The sequence below is a fragment of the Engystomops pustulosus genome, chromosome 1 (genome assembly GCF_040894005.1).
Source record: "Engystomops pustulosus chromosome 1, aEngPut4.maternal, whole genome shotgun sequence".
NCBI lineage: Eukaryota > Metazoa > Chordata > Amphibia > Anura > Leptodactylidae > Engystomops > Engystomops pustulosus.
The window spans coordinates 45,392,295-45,412,994 of NC_092411.1; the positions used below are offsets into that span (position 1 = coordinate 45,392,295).

Below are 20,700 nucleotides of genomic sequence, written 5' to 3' on the forward strand. Positions count from 1 at the left end.
TTTATGATTTAGGGGGTCCCAACACAGTGCTGTCCATCTTGCAAAGTTTCCCCAACGAGTCTGCTTCTTCCTGGTGTTTCTTCTCCTATGATGACCTACAATATGCTGTTTTGCTGAAAAAATACTCTGCGACAAACTCTACTTGCACAATCTATGAATGGCGCGGGGTATTTGTAGCTATTCAGGTAGGTACTTTTTGTAGAAAAATATATGGAGGCAAAGATTGAGAGGATCGGTTCAGACCGAAGGCAGAGGAGCCCTAAGTAAGAACAAAATATAGGCTCCAAGATTTGTAACTTCCAACTAGAGGATACATAGGATGGAGGATACATATGATGGAGGATACGTATGACTGCTTCTATGCCAGTATTATGGTGTAGAAGTGGTGAAATAATTGCAAATTCTTGCGCATTGCAAGAATTAGTGATTATTATGCAACTACACCACCTCCATGCCATGTGGGCACATCCGAGCAGCTGGCAGCTCTTCTTAGATACGATTAGTATATGCAAAGTGCGGACGATAATGAAGATGACATAGTAAGATGATCAAAAGAGGCTATGGAGTAGGCTATGGAGAGCATGGAGTAGCCAAGACATGGAGTAGCTTCAGCTCAGGCTACTTCACGCCCCAATAGCCTCTTTCACATATTTGCATATAAGGGTGAGAAAAGATATCAAAAGCTAGAGGGTACTAAGGGATTAGCCCTAAAAAGGGCTCTGATGCTTTTCATTAGATGAACCTGCCACCGGATCTACCTTAATAGGTAGATCCGAGATGGTAGGTTTGATTTAACCACTCCCTCAGGAAGGAAGGGGTTGAGAGTGATGCTGGCTATGTGAAGAGAAACAAACCTCCCTCCTCCCCACTCAATGAGGAGAAGAACTAGCTGGACTGTATACTTCAGAGAAGACATCAGTAAAAGTCCTTTTTTAGAAGAATGATGGCTCTAATCCCATGGATAGAGGCATCAGTGGAACATGTATAATGACTGTCTGTGGTTTGTGGGGGGGGGGGGGGGTCACTGGGAACAGGTTCTCTTTGGACTTTTTTTCCCCTCACGTAGGATCTTACATAATTTCTCAATATATTCTGCATGTAATCCGTATCAATAGAAAGTGTGTTTGCAGATTACATGCAGTAATGCATGTAAGACATGCAGACTTCTGACATAAATGTGGGGCACGTCACTACTACACACTGGGACTCCCCCGATTAGGTGCACAATATTTTGGTGCAGTGGACACAGTGCAGCTGCGACACAATACAGGTATTTATGTGCAAAGACCGTCAGAATACTGAAAGCCCTTTTATAGAGGAATTAGCGGCAGATAATGCATTTATGAAAGAAAGCTTTAGAATAGTCTGTAAATGTATGTGTATAATCCAAATTTGTCTTCATTTTCATCTCATTCAGGACTTGGCCATTGAAAACCCTGTGCGATGTGCTGCTTTTACCACAAATGACTCTCAGGTTGTTGTTATCACAAGTGGAGCTGGTCATCTGCCTTCCTCTAACAGGGTCTATACATTCACGCGTAAAAATGGATTATTACTGGTAAATAGTCCAATTATTCTATTGCAATATGACAGCTAGAAATAAAATACATTGGGGAAGATTTATCAAGCTGCCTAAGAGTAATAATGTGCTTAGTTGCCCATGGCCACCAATTACAGTTCCCGCTTTCATTTTACCAGTGCTCATGAATATTTTAAAGCGAAGCTGTAATTGGTTACCGTGGGCAACTAAGCACTAAGGAAAGATCTGTTGTATCCATTCATCAGCGTTAACTGGTTCCTCTGAGACTTCAGTCTATGAACCTGCGGATCTTCTCCTCTGTTCTCTGCCAGCAAAGTTTTGAAGGCTTCTTCTAAATATGTTAAAGATAATATGTCGCCGTTTTTCTTTTAGACTTAAAAATCTTATAGTTAAACATATACAGGCGGTCCCTTACTTAAAGGGCTATTCCCATCTGGGCATTTACATTTAATTAAATTAATTTGCCATATGTAAACATTTCTTCAATTGGATGTTAATTAAAAAAATGTTCCTGTGTGAAGATAATTTCTCATAAATGTAGCCATGTTGTCCCTTAGAAACGAGATAGCTTCCTCGGATACGACCCCGTCACACTCTGGCAGCGGTGCCCAGGCTTGCGCCATAGAGTCCTGACGGATCACCAGGATTCAGCAATCATTACCACAGGACGGCTGTGCGACATGTAGTAACTTCCGGACATTTTATATACAATAACCTTTTGTTTCTTTGTGCAATCCCTCCAGCAGAGGTGGCCGTATCCGAGGAAGCTATCTCGTTTCTAAGGGACAACATGACTACATTTATGAGAAATTATCTTCACACAGGAACATTTTTTTAATTAACATCTAAATGAAGAAATGTTTATATATGGCAGATTAATGAAACTGAATTTGAGTGTCCAGATGAGAATACCCCTTTAAGGACACCCGACTTACAGATGACCCATAGTTAAAGGCGGCCCCTCTGCCCATTGTGACCACTGGTGAAGCTCTCTGGATGCTTTACTATTGTCCCAGACGCAATGATCAGCTATAAGGTGTCTGTAATGAATCTTTATTGATAATCATTGGTCCAATTAAAGCAAAAAATTTTGAAACTCCAATTGTGACTGGGGCAAAAAAAATTTTTGGTCTGGATCGACCATTATAAAATATACAGTTTCGACTTACATACAAATTCAACTTAAGAACAAACCTATGGACCCCATCTTGTATGTAACCCGGGGACTGCCTGTATCTACAGTATTTAAGAGTAGGATTTGCAAATAAAATTATTCTGTCTGTGCAAAGTTTGCTGGGATGGAAGTGTTTTTTTGTGTAGTTGGTTAACACAGAAGTGAGTAATTGTTTTATTTTACTGGTGTATATATAAAAATAACATCTAAAATAATTCATATACCTCCATATTCAGAAACAGACTCTTCAAGTCTTAGAAACAACCAGCCTAAAACATTTCTCACTGGGCAGTGTGGAAGATTATCTGATCGTAGGAAGTAATTCAAGCAGTTCTCAGGTTAGTTTATGTCATTTTATTTGTCTTGTGTCATATGCTCTCAACTATCAGAACTATCTATAGATCTGCTTACTTTCTACTGTTTATCTATCTTTCTAGCTATTTATCTATCTACCTACCTATCAGTCCAACTGTATATCTGTCTATATGTCTGTCTACCTAACAAGCCAACAGCTTCAAACCGCACAAAGCAAGCTTTGACTGTGTGTGCACACCAAGGGGTAGGACTGGATCCTCTATACCAGAGGTGTACAACCTTTATCAGTCCGTGGGACACATTTGCGAACCACTCAACTTCACGGGGTCACACTAGTAACCAGCACCCTAGATGCATCAACAACTAAAATACAGCACAAAATGCCACTCCGGAAACCAAATGCTGAATAGACCTCCAGAGCAGACTACAAATACAGAGCACAAACCCAACAATGATAATGGAAATTGTCCAAAGCAGATAATAATACTGGAGACCCCCTCTAGTGCAGGCTATAATACTGGAGACCCCCCTAGAACAGACTATAATGCTGGAGACCCCCCAGAACAGACTATAATACTGGAGATGCCATAGCAGATTTAAAAAATTGAGACCCCCTGATGCTAACATTTATGCTAACATTCAAGGTGAACGTGCACATGGTCTATATAGTGTGCTGGTGCAGGGCAGGAATGACCCGTGCCGGCTCCAATCTTCTTAATGGCTCCTTGGCGCAGAGCTGGTGCAAAGGGCATAATAATTGCAAGTTCACAGTTAGCCAGGCTTGGCGATTACTTTAGGGCTTCTATGCCAGTTTTCTGGCATAGAAGCTCTGATATGATTTTTCCCATTGTGGCTTTGTAAAGACAGCAGCACACAACCATAGTCAGTCCTAGAATAAAGTTCTGTGCACTGGCCAGATATCACTGACCGACTCCAGTGCTTGGGATGAAACTCTGTACATCAAATTGTAATATGATTCATGGAGTCCCTTCTTTCCCATGAAACAGCAGAACCAGGTGCACAATCTGTAAATCTGCTGCAGCTGAGTTGGGGAACGTACATTTGGGTTAATGTACACTGTATCAGTAAAGAGGACTAGTGCTAAATCACATACTTACTTTCATTGCGGGGTTACAGCCCGCTTGCTTATTTTAAGCTCACAATTACACTTCAGGGGAGGATTTCTTTATTAATGGTAGCAGGCTATTATGTACAATAAGTTTTGGAATGACTTTGCCAATAATGTTTTTTTTTTAGGTTTTTAAATGGAGCAATGGGATGTTTTTACAACACCAAAACCTCCCAAGCCGTGGTGTTACGGGGGTCACAGTGTTTACACGTGGAGGAACTCCTTACATGGTGATGTCTCTTAGAGGGTATGACCAGAAGTCTCTAATGTTCTTGTGGTCCAATAGTCAATTTGGAAACCCACAAGAAGTGCCAATGACTGGTACAATGGGCGTGGAGTCTCTTGCTGCTGGTGGAGATATCTACATTGTATTTATACAAGGTAGGCAGGTGGAAACTTTATCTTTTGTTTGTCTGTAGTGGAATAGATAACATGCAGTACTGTCAGCTTGATATTAGATGTAACCTTGTGTAACAGCTATGATCTATGGACTTGATCTTGTGGATGCATAGTGTATACATCGATTATAATTATAATATTAACCTGGGATTCATATAGGGTGATTTAACATTATTTGATGTTAAACAAACATGAGCACCAATCGATGATGCTTCAACTAGTGCCCAACTGCATTGGCATTTAACACTTTTGCCCTGAGTTACTGATCTTATAATTGTATCTTCTAATAGGCCCTTTGAGTGACATAGCTACAGGGGTGGCAGCGGTCACAACTGCGACCCGGCTGATAACCCGCTGATCTTCTGATCTTCTTTGACGACTGGCAGTTTATGTATGGTAAATCCTCTGCAGACTGTAGGATTTATGATACATCAATTGTAGCAGAATTTCAGTGTAAATAAGAGATGTTGTGAAGAACAATGTAGAGATTTGATACAGAATTCTAGAGCGAGATCACTGAGTTAAAATGCAGATTTTATTCAACTCCCACCATTACATTACAATCTGGATAAATATCACCAGATGTAACTAGATTGTGATCACTTCGCTCTGTATACACTCAGTATCTAAACTGCAGCTGAAAGTGCATCCATAAACAATCTATATTTGTGTTTCACATTACACCTGCATGGGCAATTTTATTAAAAAGAGCACCTCAAGCTGTCTGTACAGGCCCTCATCTGTATAATGGTGCTGATGGACCTGAAAAACATGAAAATGAAAAAACAAATGCTAATGTTAAGTAGAAAGCAGGTGTCTCTCAGAGTCCTGGTAAAGCTGGGGATCCGATGTCCAATGTCTGAGAGATCATACGATGCATGTAGAGCGGAGGAGCCCCGGCTGGCGGCTCGATTCTGACAAATGTGATGTCTTGGAGGACATTCTGGTACCATTCTTTATTCATGGATGTGTTTTTTAAGACTGTGAGAGAGCCGATTCCCTTGGCTGAGAAGCCGCCCTACACATGAATGGCTGCAGGAGGCTTTACAGTTGGCATGAGACAAGACTGGTGGTATCGCTCACCTTGTCTTCTCCAAGCAAGCTGTTTTCCAGATGTTCCAGATCGGAAAGGGGATTCATCAGAGAAAATGACTTTACCCCAGTCCTCAGCAGTCCACTCCCTGTACCTTTTGCAGAATATCAGTCTGTCCCTGATGTTTTTTCTGGAGAGAAGTGGCTTCTTTGCTGCCCTCCTTGACACCAGGCCTTGCTCCAAGAGTCTCCGCAGTCTCACAGTGCATGCAGATGCCTCACACCTGCCTGCTGCCATTCCTGAGCAAGCTCTGCACTGCTGGTAGCCCCATCCTGAAGCTGAAACACTTTTAAGAGACGGTCCTGGCGTTTTCTGGTCCTTCTTGGGCGCCCTGGAATCTTTTTGGCAACAATGGAACCGCTCTTCTTGAATTCCTTTATGATGCGATAGATTGTTGGCTGAGGTGCAATTTTTCTAGCTGCGATACTCTTCCCTGTTAGGCCAGTTTTGTGCAGAGCAATGTTGACTGTACGTGTTTCTTTAGGGATAACCATGGTTAACAGAAGAGAAACAATGATGCCAAACACCAGCCTCCTATTAAAGTGTCCAGTGGTGTGATTCTTACTTAATCATGACAGATTGATCTCCAGTCCTGTCCTCAACAATACCCACACCGGTGTTAATGGAGCAATCACTGAAACGATGTTAGCTGCTCCTTTTAAGGCAGGCCTGCAATGAAGTTGAAATGTGTTTTGGGGGAAAAAGTTCATTTTCTAGGAAAATACTGACTTTGCAATTAATTGCTGTTAAACTGATCACTCTTTATAACATTCTGGAGTATATGAAAATTGTCATTATAAAACCTGATGCAGTAGACTTTGTAAAAATTAACATTTTAAAATTGTAACATTGTAAAATTGTAACATTGTACAATTGTAACATTGTAAAAATTAACATCCTCAAAACTTATGGCCATGACTGTACTGTGCAGCTTGCTATAGCCTAAGTGGCATCAGTTATTAGTTTTATTGCGTTCCAAAAATAATCAAGGGCTTACCCTTGTTGACCTAAGAATTATTGTTTGTTGATTAATTAAAATAGTCCTAAATTTAAGTAACATTGTATAAACATTATCCTCACTTATATCAGTCCCTATCCCCATTAGGAATAACAATCACATTTGTCTTTTAACCTATTAGTAAGATGTCCATATGTGGGAGGAACTTTAAAGCAAATCTGCCATCAAAAGCCAGCATGATAAACCAGGGGTACTTGCTCACAGTTTCATAGGCTGTTATACTGGGTAGGAACACTTCCCCTTCCCACTGTGTTCTGATACTTCCTCTGCTGCAGTGAAATTGCATCACAGGTAGAGGGAGGGGAGAAGTGCTAAGGTAGTATAGAGGAGGGTGGAACAGTCTGATCTGCAGCATGGAGAGGCTCTGGTAACCCCCCCCCCCCCCATAGATACAAAAGATAAGACCAGTCACAGTGCCTGCATCTACAAGAGAGTGTCACAGGTTTATCATGCTTGATTTTGACGTAGATTTTGTTTAAGCCCTTTTCCCAGTTGAAAGATGCATCTGTATATTTTGATCTGATTAATCTATTTTTTATCTTTTGTCTACTCTGACATTTTATATCGGAGCATACAGATTTTAGCTATGTCTTTGGCCCCATTTTGTGCAGTAAAGGAGTTATTTTTAACGTCTATTTTAAGGATCTATTAAAAATCCTAATGTCTTTGTAGCCATAAACATTGCTGCGTTTCTTGTCACCATATTATCAAGTGATAGATGTCAGGAATTCAAGATTCTTTTTTAGATGTAAAACTTTATGACAAGCACAAATCTGATGAACAATGTGTCGAGTGCTATAAATGTAACAAGCACACTGTCAGATAAAATTAAGACCTTTCAATTTTTCATTCTATTGCTCTCATTTTCTTGCAGCAGAAGCAGAACTTGTTCATATTTTCCTGTGGGAATCGGGGCAGACACCTATGAAAAAAATTCAAGTGATTCCGTTTAAAGCAGCACAAATGATTCATACATTTATTCCATCTTCTGGCCTTGGTAAGCGACACTTTACTATATGGCTCAATTCTGAAAAACAGGGGACTGTTATGGAGCCCAGATTACAGAGGCCGGAGATTTGGATAGAAAATTTGTACTGTTCATGATATGGCTAAGATTCCACATTAGTATTTGGTCTTACCACACTGAAAGTAGTGTAATAGTATCTTATCATTAGGATAGTTGATCATTGTTAGATAGAGGAAGGTCTGACACACAGCATCCTCGACCATCAGCTGATCAGTCATGTTGCTCCACTCAGTCCACTGTATAAATGTATCTAAATCATGATCTCCGCTTTTTTGTATTTTGGTAGAATTTACAGCAGATTTGTAGCACATTTTGTGCATTTCCCGTCTTTTCCTTCATATGACTGTGGGGCACATGTACCTTTTTTGCCTTGGATTTTTCTCCTTTTTTTATGAGACTTTTTGTGCACCTAAGGCCTCTTCCACACTAGCGTTGCGTTTCACGTCAGGGTGCAATGCGTGAAAAACTGACGTTTTTGCTGCGTTTTTGTTTCATTTTTGTTCGCGTTTTTTTGCGTTTTCGGTGCGTTTTTCACGCGCGTTTTTTTAAGTCAATGGGACTTTTTCAAAGGGACCAAGGTTCGGGAATAAAATGTTTTATTTAATTGAAAAATAATGTCTTCTGATAAGTTGCAAACATCTGCGATCTATTCTTCACTGTTCCCCGTGTATATTATCTCCCGACAAGTTAGCAGATGTGAAGAACATTGAAGAATAGAATAAAACCAGTGAACACAGTGAAAACAGTGACCACAGGATCATTTAAGAGAAAAACACAGTGCACAACACAGTGCAGAATAGATTACAGATGTTCGGCACATCTGCTTACTTGTCGGGAGATACGCGCGGAGCGGTGCGAACAAAATAGCATGTGAAGAACAATATATATGTGTGAAGAAGACATTGCAGATGTATGGAAACATCTGCAATGTGTTCTTTACACACATATATATTGTTCTTCACATGCTATTTTGTTCGCACCGCTCCGCGCGTATCTCCCGACAAGTAAGCAGATGTGCCGAACATCTGTAATCTATTCTGCACTGTGTTCTGCACTGTGTTTTTCTCTTAAATGATCCTGTGGTCACTGTGTTCACTGTGTTCACTGGTTTTATTCTATTCTTCACTGTTCTTCATTGTGTTTTTTTAATTAAATGATCGTTCGCGAGCAGGGGAAATACTGTTATACTGGTCACCTAGCAACCCTTACGTTTAAAACGCATTGCACTCGCATTGCACTTGCAATGATTGCGAGTGCAATGCGTTCTTGATGCATCTCCATAGACTTGAATGGGGCGTGAAAATTGCGCGTGACTCGCAAAAATAGAGCATGCTGCGATTTTGACGCGCGTGCAAACGAACGCAAGCATGCGCGTGCAAAACAACGCAAATGAAGAAAGACCCATTGAATACAATGGGACAGAGTGCAATGCAAGTTCTGCGCGTCAAATGCACACGCAGAACTCGCGCGTGAAAAACGCCAGTGTAGAAGGGGCCTAAGACAACCACCCTTCAAAGCTCGCTAATTTTTTAATTCTGGGGGAAATGCTAACAGCATCCATTTGCACTTTGCCAAAACCTGGTAGGACCCGGGATAGACCTCCTAATTTCTGCCCTATATCCCTTCTCAATACGGTTCGAACAGAAGATGCCGGTTTATTGACGTGGTGAACTTTGTTCAGAGGACTCGGGCGCCTTCTCTGCTTCTTTCTTTTGATGTGACGAAGGCATTCAATAGAGGGGATATCTCAGAGACATGCTAGGAAAGTTTGGATTCTCCGAGAAGGTCATGTTAGGGATTCTGGCGCTATACACGACGTTGTCTGCCTTTGAATCCATGTCTGGTTACTTCTCTAAAACCTTATATATTCCAAATGGAACCCACCATGAGTGTCCACTGTTACCTTTGATTTTCACGCTTGTTATGAAACCTCTGGCGGAGGCTGTTAGGTCTTTTGTAGATGTGTCTCTGGCATTAAAATGGGCTGCCTAAATCACAAGATCGGCCTATTTGCCAATGATGTGTTTATCGCGTTGAGAAACCCATTTTCGTCCCTAGTTGCTGTCTCGTATTTACTTGATCAGTTTAGTAGAGTTTCATATTACAAACTTAATGCGGGTAAATCTCTCATTTTTGGAATGTATGTACCAGATAACATAGGGGAGCAAATCAAATCGAAATATCCGTATCAATGGGACTCATAATCCATTCCATACTTTGACATACAACTTTCTTTCCCTACAAAAAAGCTTTCTTGGGTAGGCAGGGTAGCTGCGCTAAAAATGATGGATTTACCAAAAATAACTAATGTCTAAAGGAATGTCCCCATCCCAGTAACTAATAGATTCCTTCAGTAATTACAAAAACTGGTGAATAAATATGTCTGGCTCAAAGGTAGACCTCGGGTAGTCACTAAGATTTGTCATTTTGTAGAAGATTTAGATATAAACAATTGGATTTCCATGGGGATTTCCACTCATGAGGAGATATGGCATAAGGATCATCTGTTGGCTTTTTCAGACCTTTGGTCAAGATATTCAGTACTGAAACATGGCTTCTACCAATGTCTGAGATTAAGACACAGTGGGGAAGATTTATCAAGCTGTCTGAAAGTCAGAATATTTCTAGTTGTCCATGGAAACCAATCACAGCTCAGCTTTCATTTTACCAGTGCTCACAAATATTTTAAAGGGGAGCTATGAAGGGAAACTAGAAATATTCTGACTTTCAGACAGCTTGATAAATCTTTTACCACAAAAAGCAGGGGATAACAAATCTGAAGGTATCAGCTTAGCATATAAGGCCATAACCACTCTGAATAGGAACCCTATTACTACCTATCTGAAAAGATGAGAGAGTGATTTAAGAGTGTCCATAACTATTGACTCTTGGGAAGCAGGGTTTAGAATCACAAAAGCTTTGTCCAAATGTGCTTCACATATGGAAACCAGGAGGAAAAAATCTTTATAGGTGGTACTATATGCCAGGCCCGGCGCCAGCACCCGGCCATCCCGGGCAAGTGCCGGGGCCCCGGGGTACTGGATCGATCACTTTTCTGCCTCTATGCTGCGCTGGTCGGGAGCGCAGCATAGAGGCAGAATCTAAAACTCACCTGTCCCGGTTCCCACGATGCAGCACTCCGCAGGGTATGCGACGGCTCTGAAGCCGGCGCACATGATGACGTCATTGGATCACGTGTGCCGGCTTCAGAGCCGGCATGTACGGGAGGCCCAGGCCGAAGACAGCTGCAGGCGCTGCTCCGGGGGAACCAGGAAAAGTGAATTCTTTTTTCTTTCCCGGAGGGTGTCAGTGTGTCTGCACGGAGAGGGAGGGGGTCAGTGTGTCATCAGGGAGAGGGGGAGGGAGGGGGTCAGTGTGTCATCAGGGAGAGGGGGAGGGAGGGGGTCAGTGTGTCATCAGGGAGAGGGGGAGGGAGGGGGTCAGTGTGTCATCAGGGAGAGGGGGAGGGAGGGGGTCAGTGTGTCATCAGGGAGAGGGGGAGGGAGGGGGTCAGTGTGTCATCAGGGAGAGGGGAAGGGAGGGGATCAGTGTGTCATCAGGGAGAGGGGGAGGGAGGGGGTCAGTGTGTCATCAGGGAGGTCATTGTGTCATCAGGGGGCGTTCAGTGTGTCCGGAGGGGGGGTTCAGTGTGTCTGAAGGGAGAGGGGCGAGGGAGGGGGTCAGTGTGTCATCAGGGAGAGGGGGGAGGGAGGGGGTCATTGTGTCAGCAGGGGGGGTCATTGTGTCAGCAGGGGGGGGGGTTCAGTGTGTCCGGAGGGGGGGGGGTTCAGTGTGTCCGGAGGGGGGGGTTCAGTGTGTCCGCAGGGGGAGGGGGTCTGTGTGTCGGCAGGGGGGGGTTCAGTGTGTCCGGAGGTGGGGGTCAGTGTGTCCGCAGGGGGGGGGGGGGTTCAGTGTGTCCGCAGGGGAGGGGGGGCAGTGTGGCCACTGGAGGGTGGCCCACGGAGGGGCCCACTAAAACCTGGAGCCGGCCCTGCTATACGCCATCAAGATTGTCAAGACTCTATCCGAATACCTCGGCAATGTGCTGCTGGTGTCATACAGAGCAGGGCACAATAATGTATATCTTCTGGTCCTGCCCAATGATCTCTGGCTTTTGGAACCAAATTCAGTCTTTCATATAACTACAATAGCCATTACACTTATAGCCTCCTTGTGGAAGTCAGCAGATATTATTTCATTTACTGAACTGTCTAGAAGGGTAAATAATAATTGCATTTTGGAAAAAATGGTGGCATTTAACGAGGGCAAACTTGATGTAATTCGTATGATTGATATGCATTATTATGATGCTTGTAAGTTTTTTGGCTTCTATAAAGTTTAAATAAAAGGCAGGAGCACAATGCCAAACTTAAAGTAAACCTGTCACCACACTACCCCCTCAAAGCCCACTAACAGTACCTTATTCTGTAATGTGTATGTCCCTGGTTGCAGCATGAATGAAAAATGATCTTTTTTCTTTTATACAATACAGACAGACAGTCAGGTAACCCCATCTCCTGCAGTCAGTCTGCGGACTGCGGCCAAATGCATTGGGTGCAGACTGACTTCAGGAGGCGGGGCTACCTGACTGCAGGAGGCAGGGCTACCTGACTGCAGGAGGCAGGGCTACTTGATTGCAGAAGGCAGGTTGCCTGATTGTCTGACTGGGGTGGGAACAGGCGGGACTATGATGGGAGCGTGGGAGCGCTTGAATTGAAATACAGCGATGCCGAGAGGTGCTCAGGTGATGTAGGTCTGAGTGCCTCCAGCTAATCTGCATGTTTTTAAAAACTCTTTTTCCTAAATATTGCGCCATCCCATTACACATTAAAAATACTTCCACAAACATGTAAGTTCTACACTTCTACCATCAGTCAAACTGATGTTTAATGTCCTTTAATAACATGATAGATACTCTTGAGTGCAGATGTGAACTTAGCCCTAAAATAAAATTACATTCTTGGTGATGTTTGTAATGAAATAGGAAAAAAGTGTGTATGACCAAACTTCTCATCTAGTAGATGTAAGAACATGTATGCATATTATGTTTCCTTTCTTTAAGCTCATCTTTTAATTGGAGGTGGAAATGTATCCGAATTGTATCGCCTAACCTCTGACAAGGGACAGTTCTCTCCATTACTGAGGGCCCCACCTTCTATACAGTCAGTCTCCTCCACCGTCACCTCGATAAATGTCTCCAAAACCATCATCGCCCTGGCTGGAGACTTTACCACCCAGATGTATGAGCTAAGCTCAGTGTCCAATCAGTCCGATTTCATTCCCAGGTAAATGTCAGCTGTCTTACTGTTAATAATAGTGTTCATTTTTATAATTCCAATACTGGTCAGCAGAGCGGGATCATTGTATCAACGAAAAAGGTAATGTGTAAGGCTCTGTAAAGAAAACTAAATCAGACTGTTGCACCACAAAATGGTAAAAGTCATTGTATACAATGAAACATCTCCAGAAGAACACTTCATCCAGGCCAGGTCTTCTGTAACAGGTTTTCCTTTCCACCATATTTCGTGCAAACCGGCCATCTTTCTTTCTTGAGAGGACCATCCCAATAGAAGTCCCAATGTAATTTAGAGCAATTGTCTCAGAGGTTCCACTGAATTTAATGTTTTTACAACTGGAGTAAATGGAGAATGAGGACATTTATAAAGATTGGGAGCATCGTGCGCATGTCTTGACATCCCCCCTCTTAGTATATCCGGGCACCCATATCACCTATTTCAACACTGCAATATCATTACACTACAATACAGTACAGTACCACATGTGACCACTTAGAAATCACGGCAAGTCTACCAATGCTATGGAAATTTCATGTATGAGATTAAGTTGTTATAATAGTCATTATAGAAATGTGTTCCTCATGTTGTATTAATGTTGAGCTGTGTCTCTACCTTTCTGCTAGTTCAGGTGAGTTGAAGTTTGAGCCTGGACAGAGTGAAGCCACATTTGCAGTTAATATCCTTGATGATTCCATCCCTGAGGAGGATGAAACTTTCAGAGTGAGGCTGAAAAACCCCAAAGGGGGAGCAGAAATTGGTATCCATTCCTATGTCACCATAATCATCCCAACCAATGACTATGCCCATGGAATTATTGCCTTTGCTCAGGTGATATTTGGATTTATATTATTGTATTTATCTGGTTGTATTTAGATTTATATTCTTATACCACACTACAAATTCCGGTTATTTTATAATTTGTATGTGTTATCTTCAGAGCTCATTAATGAAGCAAGCAGAGGAGATGGAGCAGGACAATCTCATCAGCTTCAGCGTTGAGCGTCTCTATGGAACCTATGGCCGAGTTGTGGTGGAGTGGTTTGCTAATGGCAGTGTTACTGATATATTTCCTGCATCAGGAGTGGTACGCTTTTCATATACTGTACAATACCCTATTATAAATGTATATAAGAAGATATGTATTCTTCCTTATATACATTTTATGTATTTATATTAAAAAAAACTTATGTGCACATATATTCCAAAAATAATGGTAGAATAGCATGCCCTTATGTTTCAGTGAATAGTGTTTGCTTTTCGCCTATCTAAATGTGCTGAGGTCGTTGCTCTCTTTTTTACTCTTTCAAAGATAAAATACATTACCTAATTTATTGATTCAGCTGTTACTGAAGCTGCAGACAATTCTGAGCAACTAATAAGAGAATAAGACGGCATCACTTTTGCACTTAGCTTATCAGTGGAGATCCTGTGCAAGTGCAATTGTGATGCTGTTTTATACTCTTTCTAATTAGTTGCTGCAGCATCAGAGGCCATCTGGTTGAGCATAGAGGGAAATAAGACTGAGCATGTGCGGCCCCTTAGCACAATTATTGAGGTGGACACATGAAAGGAAATTCATACAAACAGCAGGTGGTACTATTCTAACATTATGTAATGTGGAAGAACATACTTTATATTTTTATTCATAATAGCAGTTTGTGCCATTTGCTTTGCTTTTATCTCACTTTCACTTGTAGGTTACCTTCTCAGAAGGTCAGGCCCTCACCACGATCACTATCACAGTGGTTGCAGACAACATAGCTGAGTTTGAAGAGACTATCATGGTTGTCCTTACAAATGTCACAACAATGAATATTCAGGATCCCCGTAGAGGAGCGATTCTGGACCCCAAGAGATCTACAGCTGTACTAACCATTCTGCCCAATGACTCTCCACATGGGGTGGTTGGTTGGCACATCAATTCCTTTTCTGTTAAAGTGGATGAACCTGTAGGTGAGTTAAGTAGAGCAAGAAGCACTGAAATATACATAACAAAGGTCTCATTTATCTAGTGCAAATCACTTTTAGTTGCTTGCTTCCTAGTGGTAGAAGACTAACTATTGGTTTCACAGAGGTATACATAGTTGTACTTTTTTGTGTGTACAAATGTACACATGTTTCGCAGCCATTACACTTCCCTACATCCTTCCACCTGTGCATGAATGGCATCTAAAGAAAATAATTGCAACTAATTTAGAATCTTTATTTGTTTAAGTCTTAAATGGGGTTGTCCAGTATCAGAAAAACATGACGTTCTTTTCCAAAAACAGTGCCGCTTCTGTGCATCGGTTATTTCTGCCATATTGCTGGTCAGCTCCATGGAAGTGAATGCAGTTGAATAGCAGAGATATAAACAATTTCTGCAAGAAAACAATTATTTTTCTATTCTGGAAAACCCCTTTAAATAAGAAATATATTTCAAAACGCAAATTCAAAACGTGATTCAAACACCACACTGATCACTGTTGGTCAGGATTGTTGCTAGGGTCGTAAAAGATCTGGGGCATGGTCCCCAGGTATATGTATCACATAACCCCCCTCACATCCTAAAAAGCCAAGTGCTTTATAGGATGTGAAAAGCTGAAGGAAACAATTTGTATTTATTAGGTATTACTTTATAAAATTAAAGGCCTGAAGGCAAATAATTTGGAACTACTAGTAACATGGGAAATGTTATTGTGTACACAACCTCTAATGATGTGGTTTTCACTGATGTGATAGTCCTAAGTAATAATGTATTTTCTGTTGAGGGTTTTATATTGTGAAGCTGCACATCTCTATTAGATTTCTGTGTTGTGAATTTTCATTTGAAGAGTCTAAACAGATATATAAAAGAACCACAATAAAGCTACTTAATATCGGATTGGTGGGGGTCATATACCAAGAACACAAACACATCAGCTTAAATACAGAACGTAAAGCAGCAAGGGCTCTGTTCTCTGTGTAGTGGTCAGACCAGGTTACTGCAGATCAGGGAAGTATTAGGACTGCCATGGGCCCAGGGGTGTACAAAAATTTTGCCTCTGCAAGTATTCCTTTTTATCGGATTGACATTTATTACCTGCTTATAGAACATAAACCAATCTGTGCTGAGCCGTGTAACTGCAGGTTTACTACTAGTTGTACTGTGTAGTGCCCAAACAAGTGTATGCAAGATACGAGATGTGCACTGTCCATACAGGTATATGCAAGTTAAGATGTGTGCAGTGTCGATATATACAGAATAGTATAGACTTACAGACGACTCCTAATTACAGACCAACCATTGTGTCCATTGAAACCTCTGGCGATGCTCTCTAGATGCTGGTAATTTACTGAACTTTAGTCCCACGCTGTGATAAAGCTGTATTGTGTCTGCAATGAAGCTTCATTGTTAATTCTTCTCCCCTTTGCAAACCAATATTTTGAAAATCTAATTGTCTGGAGTTACACTTATAAAATGCAACTTGAGAACAAACCTACACAACTTGTATGTAACCCCGGGACTGCCTGTATTGGCACAGCACTGTTCAGCACACATATATACATGAAAAGAATAGTAGTGCTGTCACATGTATGCAGATTCATAGTAGTATTCTGTTCAGTGCATGAAAAGAGATCGAACTGTGCAGTGCCCATATATACAAGATAGTAATAATGTGTTGTCCCCATATACGCAAAATAAGAGAAGTAAAACTGAGGTGTGCGGACTGAAATCTCATTATTTCTACAGAGCAGTATAAAACTTGCTGAGCCGTTTGGGTAGTCATGAGCCCCCCATCCTCCTAGGCCCTGGTGTATTCTACTTCCGCTGCAGATCAGCTTCCATTCAAAGTACAAAGTACAAAACTCACAGTTCAGTCTCTAATCTGAGAACAAAGTTGTCTGCTTTATGGTCCATTCTGTGTTTATCATCTGCTGGAAACAGCTGATCTGTGGGGTTGCTTGGTTTTAGACCCCACTAATCTGTTATAGAGCAATATTTGGGATAGATCATCAATATTTTTTGCCAGTAAGACAATCCAATAGTTGAGTGTCACATTGTTTCATGTCAGAAATCTTCTATAATTCTATTTACTGTGCAGGGAATCCCATGGTCATAGCCCTGCAGATCACAAGAGAACAAGGCTTCGCCGGTGACATCGCCATTTATCTTCAGTCTGCACCAAACATCTCCCTGCCACCATCAAGTAGAGCCACGGAATATGAAGATTATTCAATAAAAGATAAAGTCGTAATTATAAGAGAGAACAAAGCTTTTGGTCAAGTTAATATTACTATCCTGCCTGTAAGTAAATCCAGAAAATAGTAGAGTGTAGGACATGCAGAATATGAATATGCACTTGATAAGCCTACACCATTATACTGTATAACAGTGGTTGAAAGCTAACCATAGGGAACTTGAATTTCCCACATCCTGGTTATGTACAGTATGTACAGTATGTATGCAAAGTATGTTAAGTATGAGTATCACAGCAAAGGGTCTGAATATTTATGACCATATGATATTTCAGTTTTTCTTGCTTAATAAATTTGCAAAAATATTTTAATTTCTGTTTTTTTTCTGTCAAGATGTGGTGCACAGTGTACATGAAAGGAAAACTACTAATACGTTTAACAAAAAACAAACTACACACACTTACTTACGCTCCTCTTCATCCCAATCCTGGTGGTGTTTTTCTTTAATCTCCTGGAAAAAAGACTTATAATTAGCAGCCCGGAGCGCCGGACATCTTGTCCCCGTGCTACAACCTGCTAATTATAAGTCTTTTTTTCCAGGCGATTCCGGCGTGTCAAAATTCAAGAAGAACACTTCCTGGATCGGGATGAAGAGGAGAGTAGGTGAGTGTATGTAGTTTGTTTGTTGTTAAACGTACTGGTAGTTTTCCATATAAGGACGGTTACATTACTAGGGGAAACTCCATGCTGCTGCCAATGTTTACTCCTCCTACTCCTACTTTCAAGGGGCGGGGGAGGAACAGGAGGATATATCTGGCTATATTGGCATACAGTGTGTTATGTCCTACCCCTCTATAAAGACAAGACAGGAATCCTTCCAAAGTATCCTTACAATGCATGGCCAAAAATGTAATGTGAACCCAGCCTAATAACATACATATTTGTTAGTCATCCTTGTCATGGCACATGTTGAACTTCCTTCCAGTATGCAGGGTATTGCTGGTGCGGTGATCATCGGCTTCCGAACCTGCAGCATTATCTCTTATTGATTGTTAGTGAAGATTCTGAAAATATTATAAGCGAGTGGCACAGTTTTAAGGTCCTGTCTTATCATCTGCAAGACAGACAAAATGAATTTGTTTATCCTAAATGCCATATTCTGAGGTGGATGCAGCAAGAGAATATAAGACGATTGAATGTGTTAAGATTTTGTGAAATAAGCCTGTTACCATGACCTTACCCCCTGTAACTCTTGTTTCAGGATGAGATTCCAGAGTTAGATGAAGGTTTTATCCTAAACATCACCAATGTCCAGTTTGTGAACTCATCCCTCTCAAGTGGAATACCTCTGGTTAAGAGGCCTGGAGTAGAAATATGCGAAATAACCATCCTGGAGAATGATGAACCCAGAGGCATATTTCAGTTCAATGTTACTAAGGTACGTCTGCTCTGCTTTAGGCCTGTTCTTCAGGGCCTATGTCTACCTTTACAAACAATGGGGGAAATTTGTTAACGGCTATTTCACACGGAAAGAGATGCAATCGAGATACATGTCAGCAGTTTGTATTAGAGAGGTGTTACTTTACTTCTCCCATCCAGTCTTATAACACATGTATTCTTACATGTATACACTAGGTGGCAGCCCACTATCAGCACATGATCAGACTACAAGCATTCTAGATGATTTTTGTAAAGTTGGTAGCTTTTCCTCTGATAAACAGTCACATTTATTCAGGACAATATGCAGCTTGCAAATAGCATATAATAATATGTAAGTTTTTAATAAATATTATAGAAATCTTTTTTATGCAGCTACATGAAAATCTTTGTTAGCCGTACTTATAGAACATAAACCAGCCGTCCCTGTCACATCCTTGGGGTGTGGCATTTGAACTTGTGATTTGAAAAATCTGAGCATTTCACATATATTCTCACGGCCGAAGTTATAAGCTGAAGAGTTACCTTTACTCTGCACTACCTGCCGGGAAACATGTCTGGGTCAGGAAATGCAGCAGACAGAGCAATCATGAGATTTAAGATTTATTTTTACTTTGGATGACATTTTCACATGACAGTCCTGACTGTAGTTAACGCAGACTTTAAATCACTAATCAGGGACTTTTACCATGGTTCTTTTGTGAACAATGGATATATATTCCAGGATTGTAGCTGAACTTGAAGCTCAGGGAGAGTCTCCTTGCACTGCCGTGCTGTTAGATCTTTACATTGAACTGTTACATGGCTCCTCCCCTGCATTATTAGAGATTGCTGTAGTACTCAACCAGATGCCTGCTACAGCTCTTAGGGCTGTGGGACAGCTCAATGCAGAGATCTTACAACACAGCCGTATGAGGATATAACCCCTGTGCATTGAGTCAAGCTACAGTGCTGGAATACAAAGCCATTTTCACATTCCTGCTGCTACTTACAACATATACAACAAGCAGATGTGGTTACATAAAAGACTTTACTGGCTCCCAGGTGAACAGGTGGATTCTCAAGTGGGTCCCTGAGCTTCGAAGCCCCTTAAGTCCTGAATCAGGAGCACACAGCAGAATACTCTTCTGGCCAGAACTAGTGAGCAGGTTACCAATAGACCATCCCAGGAAAATAACATAAGGGATAGGGACCTAGCAACTACTGAAAGAAATGCATGTCAGATACGCATTTGTGAATGGGTGTCATAAAATATCTATACATAGCTTTTCAATGGTGTGCTCAAATAATTAATTTTATAGGTGTTCTCTGACACTGATTACCCAGCTCTCTGTGGTTCCTACCTAACACTGCCTACATTTTTGTATACTCATAACTGCTAATAAATTCCCTTTAAATGGTAGGAGACCTTATATTTGCAGTTCCTAAGACTTACCACTATTAGGAAAATAAGGAAGTTCCTCCAGGAACATTCTCTTTGTGCATTCTGATCAGTGGAGATCCTGACTGTCAGGCCGCCACTAATATGCATAGAATATTAAGATCTCCATCCTGGAAAATTCCTTTAATGTATAAATGCTAAATCAATGGGGCCAGTGTTTTCTGCTGGAAATCTTGTCATGATGAAAAATTTTGGAGAATAACAACTACAAAAACACTAGGCTTTATACTATACAGTAAGTACAGAAAGTATTCACTTTTTTCACTCTTTGTTTCATTGCAGCTAATTGGTAAGATTAAGCTCATTAAAGCAACCTCTGCACCCCCATCATGACAGAAAAAAAATGAAATGTAGATATTTTTGCTAATTTATAAAACAAGAAAAACTGAAATATCACATGGTCATAAGTATTCAGACCATTTGATCATATTTAACTCACATGCTGTCCATTTCCTTCTGATCCTCTTTGAGATGGTAGTCAGTTTCATTGGAGTCCAGATGAGTTTAATTAAACTGATTGAACTGGATTAGTAAAGGCACACACCTATTTAAGATCTCACAGCTCACAGTGCATGTCAGAGCACATGAGAATCATGAGGTCTAAGGAACTGCCCAAGGAGCTCAGAGACACAGATCTGGCCAAGGTTACAAAAGAAGTTGTGCAGCACTCAG

The 20,700-nt window shown here is 41.2% G+C and overlaps 1 protein-coding gene across 6 annotated transcripts in view; it reads left to right on the top strand.

Moving 5' to 3' along the window:
* The window catches only part of ADGRV1 (adhesion G protein-coupled receptor V1), a 270,179-nt gene that overhangs the window by 92,198 nt on the left and 157,281 nt on the right, over positions 1-20,700 (top strand). For 5 of the 6 annotated variants that reach the window (XM_072139515.1, XM_072139525.1, XM_072139536.1 and 2 more), the window contains 11 exons: positions 13-185; positions 1,418-1,558; positions 2,951-3,052; positions 4,287-4,539; positions 7,543-7,665; positions 12,758-12,980; positions 13,616-13,820; positions 13,930-14,076; positions 14,690-14,945; positions 17,057-17,259; positions 18,412-18,588. In XM_072139515.1, the coding sequence (XP_071995616.1) occupies positions 13-185; positions 1,418-1,558; positions 2,951-3,052; positions 4,287-4,539; positions 7,543-7,665; positions 12,758-12,980; positions 13,616-13,820; positions 13,930-14,076; positions 14,690-14,945; positions 17,057-17,259; positions 18,412-18,588 (2,003 nt within the window). The remainder of the gene's footprint in view (positions 1-12; positions 186-1,417; positions 1,559-2,950; positions 3,053-4,286; positions 4,540-7,542; positions 7,666-12,757; positions 12,981-13,615; positions 13,821-13,929; positions 14,077-14,689; positions 14,946-17,056; positions 17,260-18,411; positions 18,589-20,700) is intronic. The other variant, XM_072139520.1, reaches the window with a different exon arrangement.